General features: G+C 33.9%; 1 protein-coding gene across 9 annotated transcripts in view; it reads right to left on the bottom strand.

Moving 5' to 3' along the window:
* Positions 1-18,593, bottom strand: part of MICU3 (mitochondrial calcium uptake family member 3) — a 92,204-nt gene that overhangs the window by 13,370 nt on the left and 60,241 nt on the right. For 4 of the 9 annotated variants that reach the window (XM_065899892.1, XM_065899893.1, XM_065899895.1 and 1 more), the window contains 4 exons: positions 16,089-16,127; positions 6,893-6,988; positions 912-1,012; positions 242-413 (listed from right to left, as the gene is read on the bottom strand). In XM_065899892.1, coding sequence (XP_065755964.1) covers positions 242-413; positions 912-1,012; positions 6,893-6,988; positions 16,089-16,127 — 408 coding nt within the window. The remainder of the gene's footprint in view (positions 1-241; positions 414-911; positions 1,013-6,892; positions 6,989-16,088; positions 16,128-18,593) is intronic. The other 5 variants (XM_065899894.1, XM_065899899.1, XM_065899896.1 and 2 more) reach the window with 4 other exon arrangements.

The following is an 18,593-nucleotide window of genomic DNA, read 5'->3' as shown; positions in this document are numbered from 1 at the left end:
TTGGCAGGCGGATTCTTAACCACTGTGCCACCAGGGAAGTCCCAACCCAGAATTTTAAGTTAAACCATTTTAAAGTTTAGCCAGAGCGCTTAAGACACAGAGGAGAAGGATGGAATATATCCAAAGAATCTATTAATCCACAGAGGAGCAAAAGAACTAACAGAAGGACAATATATTTTACAAACCTATATAATTACAAGATAATAACATATGTAACAAAATAAAAATGGGGATTAGATACCTTTTCTTCAGGTATACTATAACGCACATTTTCCAAAAATACTGATGTATTTTCCACATTTGTGTATCGTAAAAGAATATGAGCAAAATCTTCTTCACTGATAGTATTCATCCCATTAGAGTAGGAAAGGAATTCTATTTCTAGAACTTCTGTTTGGAGGTTATCCATGAATCTATGACAAAAATACATAAACAATGAATAAGATAAATGAAGAGTGATGGTAACAGATGGTACTTAGCCTCTCAGGACTTTGGCTTCTTCATCTGTAAAATGGACATAACAAGAATATCTTGCAGGGTAGCGATGAGACTTAAAGGAGTTAATGTGCCCGGCCTCGTGTTTACTGCAGCAAACACTATACATGCCTATTATTATTATTACTGCAGCTTATCGAGACTGAGGAATTGGTAATATTCTTTCTTCTGAATATATAGGAAATAATCAATCCAGATATCTGGATATTTTTCATCATTCAGTGACTTCCTGTTACATTTATCAATAGAACTACTGGTACACAAGCACTGACGGGAGTGGATATTTGTTCTAGAGTATCTTTAGTTAAGATGAAAGCAGCAAAGAGGTGAGTGTCACTGCACTAAATGATTCCTAAAGACCTTCCTGACTTTAGCATGTTAACATTTTTCAATACAAATATAAAAATTAAGCTCACCTATAAAAATCTTCAAAGTTGAGCTCAGCTTTTCCTTTCTTTCCAAAAAAGTGTACAAGAAGTGTAGTATCTGTTACTAAGTTTGTAATGTCATCAGCACGCTTTAAAAAAAATCACAATTTAAAGGTTAGCTGCAATAAAACAAAACAGAATACAGATACCCAATATCCCCCAAAGAACACACACACATTAACATTAGAATGAAAAGCAGAAGGATGTATTAATACATGCCATTACAGTTAAAAAGAAGTTCAAAATTCGAAAATAGAAATACAGATGAAATTGATGTTTTTTTTTTTTTTTTTTTTTTTTTTTTTTTTTTTTTATGCGTTACGCGGGCCTCTCACTGTTGTGGCCTCTCCCGTTGCGGAGGACAGGCTCCGGACGCGCAGGCTCAGCGGCCATGGCTCACGGGCCCAGCCGCTCCGCGGCATGTGGGATCTTCCCAGACCGGGGCACGAACCCGTGTCCCCTGCATCGGCAGGCGGACTCTCAACCACTGCGCCACCAGGGAAGCCCGAAATTGATGTTTATCTTCAAAAAACTTAGTTATGATTATATTAAGAAGTCTTCAACCTCAAATTGTGCACATAGGGTATCTATAGTTTAAATGATCTAAAATAGTTAAAAGCCTTTAGTAATCATCAAATATTTTATTTTTATTTAAGTAATTTACTTTGGATTTTCCTGATCAACCTGAAAAATTCATTCATTTAGGATGTCCAAAAGAGGTAAATTCCTCAGATTATTGAACAGATAGGGCTGACAAAAGAATGGCCTCAAGCTTCGTAAAATAGTTTCCTTGAACCATGATTCTTCCCTATTGTATTTTTATCCATGATACTTTAAATAGAAGATACTGTATTTTGAAATAGAAACTACAGTAATATTACCTTGGAATTTATATCATCTACAATTTTTTCCAAAGAAAAGTCTTACATTATTTTTTGAATGGATAAGAAATTAATTCCAGAGGATTTTCCCTTCCCCATTCAACTTGATATACAAGTTCCAACAAATGTATTCTTAAAATAACTTAATTATAGTCCTTATAAAGTTTAATGGCCTGAGAAAATCTTCCCTTTTTAATGTAGCTTTATAGGTTTCCTTTTGCTTCCCTCCTTCCCATCCCATTCCCTTTCCTTCCTTCTTTGTCTTTCCTTCCTTCTTCACTTGGCCATTAACTCATACCTATCTTATAAACTCAGTTACAAAAATAATAAAATTCAAGTGATTATAACCTCTCCCCATGTATTATCCTGGGAAATGTAAGAAAAAGTAAGAGGTTAAATAATATCATTTTCTATATTTAAAAAATAGCTGCAAATGTCCATCTAAAGGTACATATTTGAAACTATTACTTCTTGACCAGAATCATGATACCACTCCATAGAAAACATAATAGAAAATATATACTTCTCTTCAAAGCATCAGTCGTCTTCCATGTTCCCTGATAGTCTCATCTTACCCATCTTCCAAACACTAAATTTGGCAATCTTTTGATTCCTGAGAGCTCCCTTCCCAATCTTTCATGAAGATAGCCATTTTTATCCTTCATAACATTTGTTGGGTCTTTATTTCCCTTCTCCCTAGACCAAATATTCTTCTTCTCTTGTAACGACTAGAATGGAGTTATAGAAGACTACATCTTCTGATAGGCTTTTCCCCCTCCAACATGCCCTCTTTTAATCCATGAAACTATTTTTCTAAAGTGATCTTTCTGCTACATGGATTACTCACGTCTCTCTTAAAGACTCTTTAAAACATGTAGGGTATCTTCTACTTTAAATTAACTAAAATTGTTGAGATTCTTTAGTAATCACCTATGTAGTCTGTATTTGTAATTTAGTTTGGATTTTTCTAAATAATTTCTAGAATGTAACCTCCTAATAATTGGTTTGGACGATCTCTACTACTTCTTATTTGAGTTTGCTGACAAGTTCCAAGTATTCTCAGGAGCTGGAATAACTGAGAAGTTCCCTATAATATAACCAATATATACATGTTCTTATTGGTAGTCATAAGATGCTTTGGACAAAAGCATTAAGACCTTTGTGGGGGGAGAAGGTAGCTTGTTAATTATAGACATTCTTTTGTGATCATGTATAATCAAATCTAATCAGTTTATTATCCAAGGAACAGCTTAATTTGTAGTAGGGAGAGGAAATATTTGAGAAGGCATGCCTAAAGGGACCATAATAGTGGAGGCTCGAGCCAATCAGAGGTCAGCATGAAGAACTGGGGTATCCATCTGGAAGCTAGAGCGATGGAATGTGGAAGAGGGGCAAAGTGACCAAGAAGAGGAGCAGGGATAAGGTTTTAGAACAAGTTGCTGCTTCACAAATAAGCAGTAGCGTGGTGAGCAAATAGGATGATGAACTCAAGAGGGAGATTTCTGGTTTGAATTCTGACTTTTTCCCTCGTTAGTTAGGTGACCTTGGGGAAGTTAATCTCACCGAGGATATAATTATCCTCAGGAACAACGACGGTACTTACCCTAAAGGGTTGTTGTGAGGATTAGATAACTCACGTTAGTCAGCACTATAACTGGCATATTGTAAATGTTCAATAAGTGTTAGCTATTATTATTTATTTCTGACAAACCAGTATATTCCAAGAAGTTGAAAAAGGACAAGACAGAAAATAATGTTGGAGCTTAATGCAAAAAAATATTTTTACATGGTATACTCTTACTTCTTTTGTGTTATTGAAACTATACATATGTTATATAGATCTAAAAAAATGCCTTAAAATGAGAGGATACAGGAACACCAAAAGTTAGAGAACCCTGATAACATAATTATGGAATGTTTTCCTCTAGTGTTGTCATATTCCTTACCTCGAGACATAATACACTGAAATGAGGTGTCTTTGCTTTACACAGGTTTTAAATAATGACCTCATTCAGCCAGTTTTCCTCATGCCCATTGAGCAGAGCAAATCTTCATTTACAGTCTTTCATCATCGAAATCTTATTAGACTTAGGTTGCTCTTATCCAGATAATCCAGACTCACAGAGGCATAAACAACAGTTTGACATTAGAGAGAAAAATTAAGAAAATGGAAATGGTGAAAACCTTTTCCCCCCATTCAGTGAAACAGAGTACTGTTGGGAGTCATTGAAAACTATACCAGTGTCTTTGGTATCCTAACAGTGCTATATAACTTAAATCACAGGAGAGTTGAGACAAAAATAGAGACTTTATCCCTTTGATTCTTGTGCTCATTGTTAAAATAAAATGAATTCAGGTGTTTTCATTAACAAAGCGAGAAAAAGCCACAAAAGAACCCCATGCGAGGCCATTATCTAACTTCGTTTTGATTAAAAATTATTTTAAATGATTTCACCAAAAATGGAATAAAAAAATTAAAAAACTTGCATAAAACAAAAATATATCAAGCTATTAAAGAGTTTTAAGAAATTCTTTCAATATATTTTTATGGATTACTATATGATAATAATCTTATCAAGCTCTACTCATGGGCTGGAGGAAATCGTCAAACTCTTGATTTGTTAGGAAGGTTTTAAATAACCTACTGGAACTTATTAAGGGTTAGTAAAGTTTAAAGCAGATAAGAAAAAAATTTAAATTGCATCTGTAAAGCTGAAAACAGTTTTTGTAATTCTGGTACTCAGACTGTATTCAATAGCTGCATGATAGACATATTGTACTATGAATTTATTATCTATTATTTTGGTTAGAAAGTGGTAGCAGCTGTGGTATTCAAATTTTCATTATAACATGGTTTTACTATCACTGAAAAAAAATTTATGGTTAGAAATAGCTTTGCAATAAGAATATGAGAGGCTAATCTCAAATTTACCTACATTATGTAAAGAGAACTGCTTTATCTCAATATTTACATTTTAAATATAAGAGAAACAAAGAAATACAAATAGATTTCTAAGCTTCCTTTCTGAACGAATTCAAATCCTGAAGTACTGACAGTATAAACAATTCAATGTTTCACTGGCATCAGTAGTAACCTATAAGGAATTATAATGAGTTGTAATTTAACTACAGCTAATTCTCAATTATCTTCTCTAATGTGGGAGGGCAGTAACAGAGATGATCCCCCAATAATTATTTTACTTGGAAACACAATATGTTTTGTTTTCTTCTTTTTCTTTGCACTTCTCTCCATCAAATTTATTTTCACGATGTTTGAGTCAATTCACTAATTGATTTAGCAGCTTATGATTATAGTGTGGATTGATTACAGTTAATGGTGTGCTAGTGAACTGGCTCTCTAGGAAAATAAAAAAGCCTGATTTGTAGTGTTTGCCAATGTCTACGGTAGTAACATGCCTATCATGGTCAATCTGAAGGTACCAACGGAATATCATGGAATGCTGAGTTGGGAAGAGATGTGCAGAACTAGCTCTGGGAAGCTGTAAAAGCCAGCTCCAGCACACATCAGATGGAGCAATAAACATCTTCAAAAGATCTTACGCAAACCTTATATAAGATCTTTGAGTATATGTAAGAGCTGACTGGTCTTGTGATATTACCAAGATTTAAATTAAATTTGACATATAATAAGCAGGTTGTGCCTAACTGTGACAATTTCTAGCAGAGTTGAATGGGATTGAAGATCAGTTGGAGGCTGAGAGGTGGACAGCCTATGGTGGGAAGAGACAGCAGGACACGACTGCTAATTTGAAGCTGGGCACAGCAGGCTTGTAGGGACTCTAAGGACTAGTGTCCCCCATTGCTCTTACTTTTAGGCACTGACTACTATATGCCTACATAAATGATTACAGAATTAAGCACTTCTAAAATATGTGTAAATGGACTATCTACTAGCACTTTATGCCTAACAATAGCTAAAATTTAAAAGGTAATTTTTAAAGATTAATAATTGCGGGTCATAATTACATCATATTTACATATCACAGACAGACTATATGTAGGGCAGAATGCTTTATTTATTTGTTTTAGGACTTTAAAATTGTGCACAAGTGACAAAATTAACATTTACAAGTGTTTGCCCTGCTCTAGAGGTGTCCACTGAGTAACACTGTCTATGTGGGTAACAGAATTCATTCCAGTTTACTTCTCTAGATATTTTTAAGTATAACTTTGAAAAGTCAAACTTTAGAAAAAGAAACGAGAAGCCAACTTTCAAGAGAAAAAGATAATGAAAAAATACATCTCTTGGTATTTACTGAAAAGTCCTTTGTGGTAAGCCAGACAGCCATCTCTAATAAAGTTCTTAAAAATTCTTAATAGGGAACATAGGAAAGTATTTAATCTACAAGACATAGCCCATCTTTTAAAGTGACAAATTCCTATTAACAGTGCCATAATGAGAGTGGGGTGGTGGGAACAGTCCACCTGAGTGCAGCGAAAAGGTATGTGTCTCTATGGAATTCGAAAACAATAGTGCATGATATAATGGTCAGTCTACTTTTAATTTTCCACACACTGGCAATCCTAACCAATGCCAAGGTAAAATGTCCTCCCTTCCCTGACTGCCAGCTGTTAGCACACCTCCCCCATGCCCACCCTTGGTAAGCCACTCGCTATTAATGTTAGGAAATTTGATTTTAAATCTACCATAACTCTAAAGCATTATCTATCTTTTACCAAGTTAGAAGTTACAGCACTTCATGTAACATTGCCAATTATAAGGTTAAAAGATTCAGTGAAACTATGAAATAGTATTTTCAAATTTCCTGAAAGTGACCTTTAAGTGAAAAAGAACAGTATTTCCTTTTAATTAAGTTGGAAAGTCGTGTTTTCTACAAGAAGCGAGTGGATTTACCATGGGCTATTACAGGTGACCTTGCTGCCCCTGCCAGCACAGTCGACATATTCAAATATACCAATTTATATATAGGAATTACTGCTTTACTGGAGAAAAAGAGAAAGTATAAAATATATTTTTGGTTTCATCGCTATGACTCGAAAATGAAATGAGGACTAGATTAACAAAATGGCAAATAGTACAAGGACCTGGTTGAGGTTTAATTATACCTCTGCGAGGTCTGAAAAGAGTGCTTGGCTTGTATTACGTCTCAGTGTATCCCAATAGCTTCTGGAGACAAGTTCCTCAGCATCTGTTTTAAGTACCTGTAGAAGTTTTAAGAAGCACAACTGAAATCTAAAGAACAGTCAGAAACAATGATAATTTATACAGTTTAAATCTCTTCTAGCCAACCTTGAAAAGAAGACACATTAGCTTACCTTTTTTGCTTCCTGCTGCACACAGCAGTATCATATGACATCACTGGTAAACCCAGGGCATTTTCAAAGGTGTAATGGTATATAACCACTGCTTCTAAGTACAATGTGGCTTTGTCAATAAGAATCACATTCTTCACCCCTGCCCCATGCCCTTCTAATGAAACATACATAACTTCTAAGAAAGGGTGAAATAAAAATTTTATTCACACCTTGTGTGAAGTAGATTCATTTGGAGAAGATTTTGGTAGTCTTATAGCAACCTATAAAAATTCAGCTTAATTTAAAAATGAATCATTGTTGGTTAGCATATATTATGTTAGTGCATCAAAGAATCAAAATGACCATATCCATACTTTAGAGAGAGTAAATTTAAGTTAATCGAAAACTTGTCACAAAAAAATTGCAAGTTTAAGGCAAACCACTCAAAGCTGATCAGGGATTTGGTGTCTATTGTAAATAGATCAGGTACTTTCTGATCTATTCCAAGGACAGAGCACTAGCTTCTATCTTGGTACAGGCTAGTCTAAAGCAGGCGATATCAGAATTAAGAAGTGTAGTCTAATCTTTACATGAAATGTAGAACTACAGGCTTAACTTGGGTCTCTATAAACAAAAATAATTAAAGGTGCTTTCTCTCAGGATCTACCAGGGAAGATTTCACAGATTCTCAGGCTTGGTCTTCCTTGGGTTACTGTGAGAAGAAGATGCTGCACGGTGAATTTAGGAGTGAGTGGTTGATGGTGAGAGGATTCTTATTTGTGTGTGCGTGTTAGTTTTCAAAAGACCAGTGCCACTAATAAAATTATAAGCATCTGGGAATTCTCTCAAAGATCTGTGTTTTAATTCATTATTATGAACTAGAAAACACTGCCTACTGCCCATATTTTAATAAACTTAATAAAATGTTAATAATAAAGTATTATTAAGCAGGAATCACTTATATAACATAGATGTATTTATTACCATACGTGTAAATGTAGCAATGTGGCAGAGAATCTACTCGTCACCCCCTTTAGTAACTAAATAAGCTGTAACCAAGTAAAATTAACTGAGTGTAGCACTAACACAGTTCATTTTCTTTTACACAGATATAGCAGAACCTCAATAAATGGTAACTAGGTTAAATACTCTGCGAAGTTATCTAAATATTTTGAATGTGGATATATTTTTAAACTGTAACGTAGAAAGGCAGTATATAGTCAAAAAAAGGACTGCTAAACCAATCTAACTAGAAAATAAGGCTCACTATACTATTATTAGGAGGGTAACAGGAGTGACTCGCTTGGTGAAGCCAGGCCTCTCCCCTACTTCCAAACCCTGGTCACCCTCATCCCTACCCCACCCACACAGACTGTGATGACATTATTCATACTTACAACATATGAAGGGATAAAACTGGTTTGACAAACTATATTGACACGGATCTCTACAGGAAAAAATGTATGTTCTGAGCATAGAAAAAGGAGGGAGGAAGGAAGGAAAAGAGCAAGAGAGGGAGGAAGGAGGGAGCCATAGTGTGAAAAGTTCATATACTGGAATCCTAACCCCCAAGGTGATGGTATTAGGAGGAGGTGGGGCCTTTGGGAGGTGATTAGGTCATGAGGGCAGAGCCTTCATGGATGCGATTAGTGCTCTTACAAAAGGGGTCTGAGAGAGCTCCCTTGCCCCCTTCCACCATGTGAGGACACAGTGGGAAGGTGCCACCTATGAACCAGGAAGCAGGCCCTCATCAGCTGCCACAATGAATCTGCTGGTTTGGTGATCTTGGACTTCCCAGCTCTCAGAACTATGAAAAATGCTTATTCGTTATAAGCCACCCATTTTAAGGTACTTTTGTTATAGCAGCTCAAAGACAGAAGGAAAGAAGTAAGGAAGTAAAATAAGGGAGAAAGGGAAGATGGAAGGAAGGAAGAAAAAGGAAGTTAGGGGGAAAAAGACCGATTTAGAGATGGGACTCCATCACTGTGGTAAGCAGAACAGAGGCTCCCTAAAGTGGTCCATGTACAGACAGGTAAATACCCTATATATAAAGTAAGGATCTGAGAAAGGCTACACTCAGAGGTTAGGCAAACTAGGAAAAAAATCCCAAAATAGTAGCCCATAGAATCAGGTGGTAAACTGTCTTTGCTATTAGTGATATTTAAAAACACAGAAAAATATAAACAAACAAAAGAAAACTACATCTTTATAATCTGTCCCACTATGACAAGTGTGGCCTGAGAAACCATAACCCGAGAATTGTAATTTAAAGTTACATGGGACTGCAGGTACCTGCAATGTATCACAGAAACAAACATAAATACACAAGTCTTCCCAGGAAAAACACACCCTTAACCCAGCCCTTACAGAATCCACACAGATGCATTCCAACAAATACATGCTCATAATAGGAAATTACTAAACGTAAAAGAACATAAGCCACCATAAGTAGGAACCAGCAGAAACAACAAACAATAGAACCAGAGCTGCAGGCTCCAGATATTGAAATTATTAGATATGGAATACAAAATAAGTTTAATAAGTTTAAAGAATATGAACTTGTATTTGATAGGACTTTTTAGGAAAAAGGGACTACCAAAAATTATTAGGCTGATTAGAAAAAAGAACCAAATAAAACTTCTAGAAATGAAAAATGAACCACTGAAATTTAATATCATATTATATATAGCTAGAGAGAAAATCAGTGATCTTGAAGATAATATGAATAAAGTATACAGAATGCAGTGTGAAAAGATAAAAAAATGGCAAATTAAAGAGGAGTTAAGAGACATTAAAACATGAATATCTATCAAAGCTCTAGAAAGTAATATTAGGGAAAATGGGAAAGAGGCAACATTCAGAGACATATTGGCAGTGGATAATCAAGAAATAATGAAAGCAAACAATCCCATATTTAAGAAGCCCAATAAATTTCATGATAGATACAAGCAAAAAGAGAGATAGACTGTAATAAAACTGTAGAATACCAAAGGCAAACAGAATCTTAAAAGCACCCAGAAAGAAAACAGATTGCCTACATAAGAATAATAATTAGACCCAGAGATGACTTTGCATTTCCAGCAATAGAAGCCAGAAGACTGGGATGATACCACAATTTGCTGAGAATAAGTGTCAACCCATAATAATATATATAGTAAAATTCTTTCAAAATAACAGCATGTAAACATATATCGAATCATTATATTATACACCTGAAACTAATATAATGTTATATGCCAATTCTATCTCAATTAAAACAAACAAAGGAATCCACAGAAACAGAAGAGGCTGGTTGGTGGTTGCCAGAGGCAGGTGGGAATGATGGTGGTAGGGAAAGGGGTGAAGGCGGTAAAAAGGTACGAACTACCAGTTATAAGATAGGTAAGTCTTGGGGATGTAATGTAAAGCATGGTGACTACAGTTAATAATACTGTGCTGTATGCTAGGAGTTGCTAAGAAAATAGGTCTTAAAGTTTTCATCACAAGAAAAAAAAATTGTAACTATGTGAGGGGATGGATGTCAACTCAACTTATTGTGGTATTTTGTGATAAGTACATATATCAAATTATGTTGTACACCATAAGCTGATACCATGTTATATGTCAATTATATCTCAATAAACAGGAAAAAAATAAAGGGAAAAAAAGAGATTTCCAGAGAGAGGGTTTTTAAAAAAATTTATTAGAAGATCACTTGAGGATATACTTTGTGAGTATAAGATTATGAGATTTAGGAAGGGGTGAGATTAAAGAGGGAAATACTGAGTAAAGAAGAGCAAATATATAAGTAATTTGAAATAAACATGAATGATACATATTTTATAAGTCTAACTTGTGGGATTAAAAAAAGACAAGGGCAAACATTATTCAACTTTAAGTATCCATGCCAGGAGAGGAAAGAACGGTATTAAAGAACTTTTAAACTCTATTTTTGAGAAAGAGAATAAAGATATGGCCTAATCTAAGACTTTATTATTTTAAGTATTCTTATTAAAATTTCAAAAATAACTACACAAAGAAAAGAAATATAGTGAATGTCTTCTAAACTCAAAATAAACCCAGGTAATGCCAGGGTTACCTCTTTTACCAGGTAACCCAGGTAAAAGAAAGTAAGAAAAGAGAAAAAAAAACAGTATATAGAATGGCTAAAATAAATCCAAATAAGTTAGTAATCACAGTAATGTAAATTGACTGAATTTTCCAATTAAAAAGCATATATTATCAATCCAGATAAAAAGGAACCGATAAAATACACAAAATATACTTTTAAAAAAGACACATCCAAAATATAAGGAAAATGAGAGGTTGTAAATGATAAACCAGGCTTCTAGTAATGACAGACTAGAAAAAACAGTGCCAATCTTCTCACTGAGAATAACTGAAAAATACTGGACAAAACATAATATAGATGTATCTTAAAGCATCTTTAACACATTATTTGCCTTTTGTACTGTGTTGACTGGTACAAAAGCAATGGTGGGTAAAATTGCTGAAGCCTTAGTACAATGACAGCACCAAAGACCAAAGTCATTACATTCTTCAGAAGTTGTCACATTCTTCAGTCATATACTCATATTTTAAAAAAGAGTTTCACTTAAGAATGTACTTGCTGAAGAATAAAACTCATAATTTTGTTAATTTAATCTTTGAGCACACATCTTTTTAACATTCGGTGTGAAGGGAAGCATGCATAAAGCACTTCTGTCTAATGAAGTACTATGGTTGCCTTGAGAAAAAACATCTATGCGGTGGTTTGTGTTGCAAGGTAGACTAGCCACTTTTTTCATGAACCATCACTTTTACTTGAAAGAACAACAGATACACAAACTATGGTTATTTAGACTTTGGTATGTGGCAGGCATCTTTTTGGAAGATGAACCAAGTGAGACTGTTGCTTCAAGGGAAACAACTGATAGTATTTGTTGCCAAAACAATATACTGCAACAGGTTGAATACAGAAGCATCTATGAGAAACCCACGGTCTTCTACTAAGTCAGACATTAAAGAGATTTACAAAGAATGTAAAAAATACCACTTTCCTCACAATATTTTTGACATTATTTTTCATAAAAAATGTTTATGGTAACATGAGAGTTTTAAAAATTATTTTTAAATGTATTAATATTTATAATTTTTTTGGTTTTTATATGGCAAAAATAGATGAATATAACCAACATAAACGAAAGCTCTTTTGGACTCTCAATAATCTTCAACAATGTAAAGGGGTCCTGAGACCAAAACGTTTGAGCACTGCTGCTTATAGCAATAAAAGTGAATGAACTAGGACCAGATACAATAACGCAGATGAAGCTGCCAATCATGATGTTGAGTCAAAGAAGCAACACATAGAAAAACTCATTTAATATGATCCCATTTATATGAAGATCAAAGACGGGCGAAACTAAACTATATTGTTTAGGATACATAAGTAGGTCATAAAACCTCAAAGCAAAGCAAAGAAATAATTGACAAAAAAAGTCTTGATTGTGCTTATCTTTTGAAGGAGAAGAAGGGATTATGATTGGAGACACATGAAGGGGCTTCTTGGGGTACAGCAAAGGCAATGTTTTATTTCTTGATCTATATTATACAGTAGTTAAACTTTTATTGTTTTTATATTTATGTTCTATCAGCAGTATATTTCTGAACTAAAATACATATTTAAAAAATCAGGGAGGGGCTTCCCTGGTGGCGCAGTGGTTGGGAGTCCGCCTGCCAGTGCAGGGGACACAGGTTCGAGCCCTGGTCCGGGAGAATCCCACATGCCGCGGAGCAACTAAGCCCGTGCGCCACAACTACTGAGCCTGCACTCCGGAGCCCGTGAGCCATAGCTGCTGAGCCCACGTGCCACAACTACTGAAGACTGCGCACCTAGGGCCCGTGCTCTGCAACAGGAGAAGCCACCGCAATGGTAAGCCCACACACTGCAACGAGGAGTGGTCCCCACTCGCTGCAACTAGAGAAAGTCCAGGCACAGCAATGAAGACCCAACACAGCCAAAAATAAAAAAAATAAAAAATAAAAAAACCAGGGAAAGCTTCATTATCACTAGAGGTAAAAATAGACAATAAAAATCACAAAATGGAAAATAACATGTTAATAAAAACAAATGTAGTATATTTATTTTGACAATAAAATAGATTTTTAACACAAACACATTTTTAGAGATCTAGGGATAGTATATAATCAAAGATTTAACTTGCTAAGACGATTTAAGTAATCTATATTATACAGGTAATAAGAAGGCATTAAAATATATAAAATAAAACCAGAATTATAAGTAGAAATTAACAAGTCTAGCATTGTAATGTGTAATTTAACACACAATTTGACAGAACAGCAGAAAAAAACATTAGTAATGATAGAGATTTAAAACACATAATTAATATGTTTGGTCATATATATATTACAACCCTGTACCCGAAATTGAAGAATACACATTCTTTTCAAACACAGATCATTTATGAATATTGACATTGTTTTAGTCCATAAAACAAGTTCAACCCATGTCAAAAAATTATATAAAAATTGCTATATTTTTTGACTACAATGAAATTTGGGTAATAATCTTTAAAAAATTTGTAAAATATAAGGTATGTCAAAGTCAAATATACTTGACTTTTGCATTATTTATTCCTTTGAATGTTTTATATTTTTCATTACTGTAGTAAGATAATCAAGAGCTGACTATATGAGAAATATGAAAAGAATCAGGGTTGTTTGGAAGAGAAAAGGCTGTAAGGTAACTATCTTCCAGGATACAAAAAAGTATGTTCAATCTTACACTGCAGCAAGGAATAATTTGACAGAATACAGGCAGAACCTACTGTAAGGTTGATTAACTTTTGGAACAGGTTACCACAGAGGCCACAGAATCTCTGTCTCTATAGTAAAATCCGAGGCCCTGCTTTTCCTGAAGGAACTTCTTCCTAAAGATAGAATCTTAGGTTTATATTCAGCTCCACGAACTACACTCAAATTAGAGCCTTTATCGCTCCAGTTGATCTACAATTCTGGAAACTAGTAGAAAATTGCCCGTTAATTCATAACGTTATACTAATATATTTGTGAAAACATACATCAATGATATTTCATATAAATGTTCAGGCTGTCTGAATTTTTTTTAATTTTAAATAAATCTTCCTTGTTTTCTTGCATTTTTTTTGAAAATAATCATTCCTTTCTAAGCGAAAATTTTCCTATTATAAGAAAAAAAGGCAGTTTATATAGCCAACTAAACTAAGGGAGTTGAAACATCATGTAATACATTTAAGACTGGGGATAAAAAAATGACATCAAGTTATATCACTTTAAAATATGTATTTTACATTCTTAGATGAAAAACAAAGATGCCTTCAGTAAAATAAAATATATATATATATTATCACAGCAAAATGTAAATTACCTTCCTATTACATAAGCAAGCATAATATAAATGAAATATGTAATTTAAATCTGGTTCTCAGTATTATTCTCTTAATGTCTAAGTGACTATAATTTGCATATGTAGCTTAAACTAGAGCTATATTAGTACCTATTTCCTTTTAACAATATTACTCTAAAATGTATTTTTCAAAAAACCATTGGTCACTTGTATGAAATTTATGAGTTTAAAAGAAAAATATAAATTGCCACAGTTGGAAAAATGATTCATGCAATGACATATTAGGTTAGAAAAATAAATTAAAAAGTCATAATTATTATTAACATTTATTAAGTTTCACAGGGCATATGGCATTAGAATCTATGAGATTTTCATCTTACACATTCTTATATATTTTTGAAATAATTAACAGAGAAATCTTTTAAAATTTTTAAGAAAATGGTAGACTTTATTTCATGGAAAACAGTAGTGAATTTTGCAGAAAAAATTTAAAGTATCTCATAAGGGATCAAAACAATTAGTCAGTCATAAGGTTCCCATGGACTTGGCTTGTTTTCCAACCCATTCTAGGTCCATTCCTTGTGACTTAGACAAGATATCTTAGGTTTACCTTATGCTGAATCAGCCTTCAGTGTATACTTAAATCTAGAACAGAATTAGTTTTTATAGTTTGGAATTTTTATTAAATATACAATATAGGAGGCAATACACCTAGAGTTTACACTATAACTGGAACACTTTCAGCAGGACAATTCTGAGTCAGACACCCTGAATTCAAGAGCTTCTCTCAGGTATAATTTGTATAATTTGAGGGATCCTTCTAAGTGACTTAAGGATCCTTGGGGAAATCAAATGGACTGTGCATGTTTACATTCAAAAGGGGCCATGGCCTACTCTTAGTTGTGTAGTAACTGGGCTAACCAACAAGCTCTGACTTTCCAGGAGAAAGGAAAGAAGGAAAGCATAGTGTGAGAAGAGTACAGTTGGAAGATCACTTGCAGGAACTCCCAACTTTTTCAGGAAAAGGTGAGTCTGAAGATCATAATCCTTTTTGAGAAGTAACATGTGATAGAGTGATATATCAAACATATCAAGTGTCGTCTTATACCAGACTTTTGTATAGACCATAGGCAGAAGGCAGGCATCAAAAGTTTTAGAAAAAAATTTGGGAGAAATACGGAAAACTAAGAAAAGTTTATCCATTAATATCTTCTTTATTAGAATTAAGAAAAGACTGTATATCAGATGGACAGATCCAGTTCTTAAAATACCTGTGTCCTGCAAGAGCATAGCCTGAGAATCTGCTCCATAAATTGTATTTAACTCTTCAAATACCACTGAAAAATATAAAATTTCAATTATTCTACCAGAGTTTTCGGTTGTTTCACTCACCTTTCCCTTATTCTAATCTAAAGCTAAAGATATACAATTGTTCTGTTAGGTTTAGTCTCCTCATAAATCTAGGAAGGAAATAAAAATTTTTGGCCTGGTTGCACATTATTATATTCGATAAATTCCTAAACATGCTCAATAACAGATCTGGCTTTATACAGAGAAATAGCATTATCAAGTAAAACAGGTGAGGACTATTTACATAAAGAACATTTAAAGTATTGTACATACACTATTAGGAGGAGAATGGTATCCATAAAGTTGAAGACGCTGACATAGAGCACAAAGGGCCAAATGAAGTGTCACATTTCAGAATGAACCCAAGTATAGCAAAAGAAAAAAAGAAAAAGATGACAAAATAATCAATTAGGAAGGGCAAATCATTATGCTACATTCTATATAGAGCATAAACACAGTACAAGTGGGATAAATGTTAAAGATGAGTAGCAAAGTTTTTTAAATCTCATATAATTAAACATTAAATGAACTTGTGCTCATTTCAACCACTTTCATTTTAACTTTTTGATAGAACTACTGCTTTGAGTAAAACATGTTCCTCCAAAGTATGCAGTTTTACTGAGACATGCTTCAGTGATTCCATGTGGGATAAGGGGGAAATCTAGATGCAGCAGCATGGTGGTGGGAATGGTATGAGACCTACAGTGGCATCTTGTTCTGCTCCTGTTTAGTGCCATGACCTCAGGCAAGTTAACAAACCTTTCTAAGATGGTTTTCTCATCTGTAAAAAGGTATGATACTTACCTCAGAGAAGTGTAATGAGGACTAAATGAGAGTAACATTTATAATGGATATAGTACAGAGCTTAGCACATAATAAGTGTCCCAAGAAATTTTATGCTCATTTCCCTCTTTCTTTCTGAAGCATAGTTAATTTTGGTATGTAAATATTTTACAATTTAGTCTTGCTAAAATTTTGATTTGGGTATGTAATATTCAGTTTAAAGTAGCTGTATCGTTCTACTAATTAAAAGAGAATTTCGTGTTTCACAATTAGCTAATCTTTTTGAGTATTCATTACATTTCATACACTGTTAAGTGGCTACATGTTTTAGCTCATTTAACCCCCATAACAATCACATGTGCTTATTACTCCTATTTTCGTACAAATGAAGAAACTGCGGCACAGAGAAATTTAAGGACCTGGTTCAAGGTCCCCCAGGTAATGAGTGGCAGAGCTAATAGTCAAACCCGGAAAACCTGGCTCCTGAGCCTATGCTACACTGTCTCCCTAATGTAATCTATATATTTTCACTATAAGCTAAATTTCAATTGCTTCAAAACTCAAAAATCTCATCAGTTCAGATATGCATTATTTAAAATGTGACAACTATTAACAATAAGTTACCACTAATTATTGTTATTGTTAAGCACAGTAACAAATATTTGGAGAGAGATGTATTGTCCTAGAGTGTTGTTTAGTTCAGAGGTTGTACTAAAGATTATTTCTGAATTGTTTTAAGAAATAGTTCTGAGAGCTAAATTCTGTAAATGAGATTTCAGGAGTCACTAATTGTAAGCTACGTAAGATAAACACCTCTGAGGTACCCATGGAGATCAGTGCCTTTAGCAAGCATTCCTTTACACATAAATAAGTTATATACTACTTATAAGTTATTTTTATCTGTTCTTTAAATCAAGTCTCCTTCCCCATATATTTGCTACAGAATGCTTCATTGATCTACATATATTCATGTAAACTGATACAATTTAGGGTATGCTGATATAATTTAGATTTCATAATTCAGATAGACTTTCCCTAAGTAATGCAACTTAATGAAGTTCTACTATATCACTATTATTTGCATTAAACCATCAGTATTAAATTTACTTTACCTGGGCTGCAATGATGCTTTTGTGCTGACACTGTAGCTTTTCCCAATGTGGGTTGTCTGCTATTATTACTCCCTTTCCTCTCTCCCTTTGTTACTCGACTTAGGTATTTTAGTAAATGTTAATGATTAGAATAGGATTGTAACTTTACTGGAAGCCATTAAGTCCTCTCTGGAATTAGTATAAATAAACAGTTAAATTTGTATCCATTGAAATACTATCTACTTTATCACTGAGGTTTACCAAAAGATTCATTAACATAATTCAACCTCCTTAATGATATTTTATTAACAACTTGCCTATCCAGTCAATTGGGGGTAATCCATCAAAATTAAAAGAACTGTTTACTCTTTTAGTATATTATCTATAGACAGTGTCTTCTACTGATATAAGTGTCTTCCATAATTAGTCTACTGGGGGTGATTCAACAAATACTGATAAATATATCATAGTCAAATGTCCTAAGAAATAGTATGTATTCATAATCCTGATAATCTGCTTTTAGTAGTATAAATACATACTTCGTAAATCTACTGGGACTGAATATGACACCCATCTGCTTCAGATAACCCATGTTTAAAAAAAACCTAATACATATCCTTATAACTATGAGAATAATAAAAAATGTTGCAGTTCTTTGAAGTTAATTATTTGAATTCCAGATAGACCAATTAAACTATTTCACAGGGCCATGAATTTGCAAATTAAACAATTATCATTTACATGCCAACAAAATTCACCATGTTTCTGCTATCTAAGTACCAGAGGAAGAAATATGATACAGTGGGTAAAAGGGCAAGTTTTGGAGCTGGCCAGCCATGGGTTCAAATCTTAGTTTTGCCATTTAATAGCTATGGAATTTTGGACAAGATACTTAACCTTTCCA

The sequence above is a fragment of the Phocoena phocoena genome, chromosome 21 (genome assembly GCF_963924675.1).
Source record: "Phocoena phocoena chromosome 21, mPhoPho1.1, whole genome shotgun sequence".
NCBI classification, from domain to species: domain Eukaryota; kingdom Metazoa; phylum Chordata; class Mammalia; order Artiodactyla; family Phocoenidae; genus Phocoena; species Phocoena phocoena.
The sequence above is the reverse complement of the archived record's forward strand: the minus strand, read 5'-3'. Positions and strand labels throughout refer to the sequence as shown.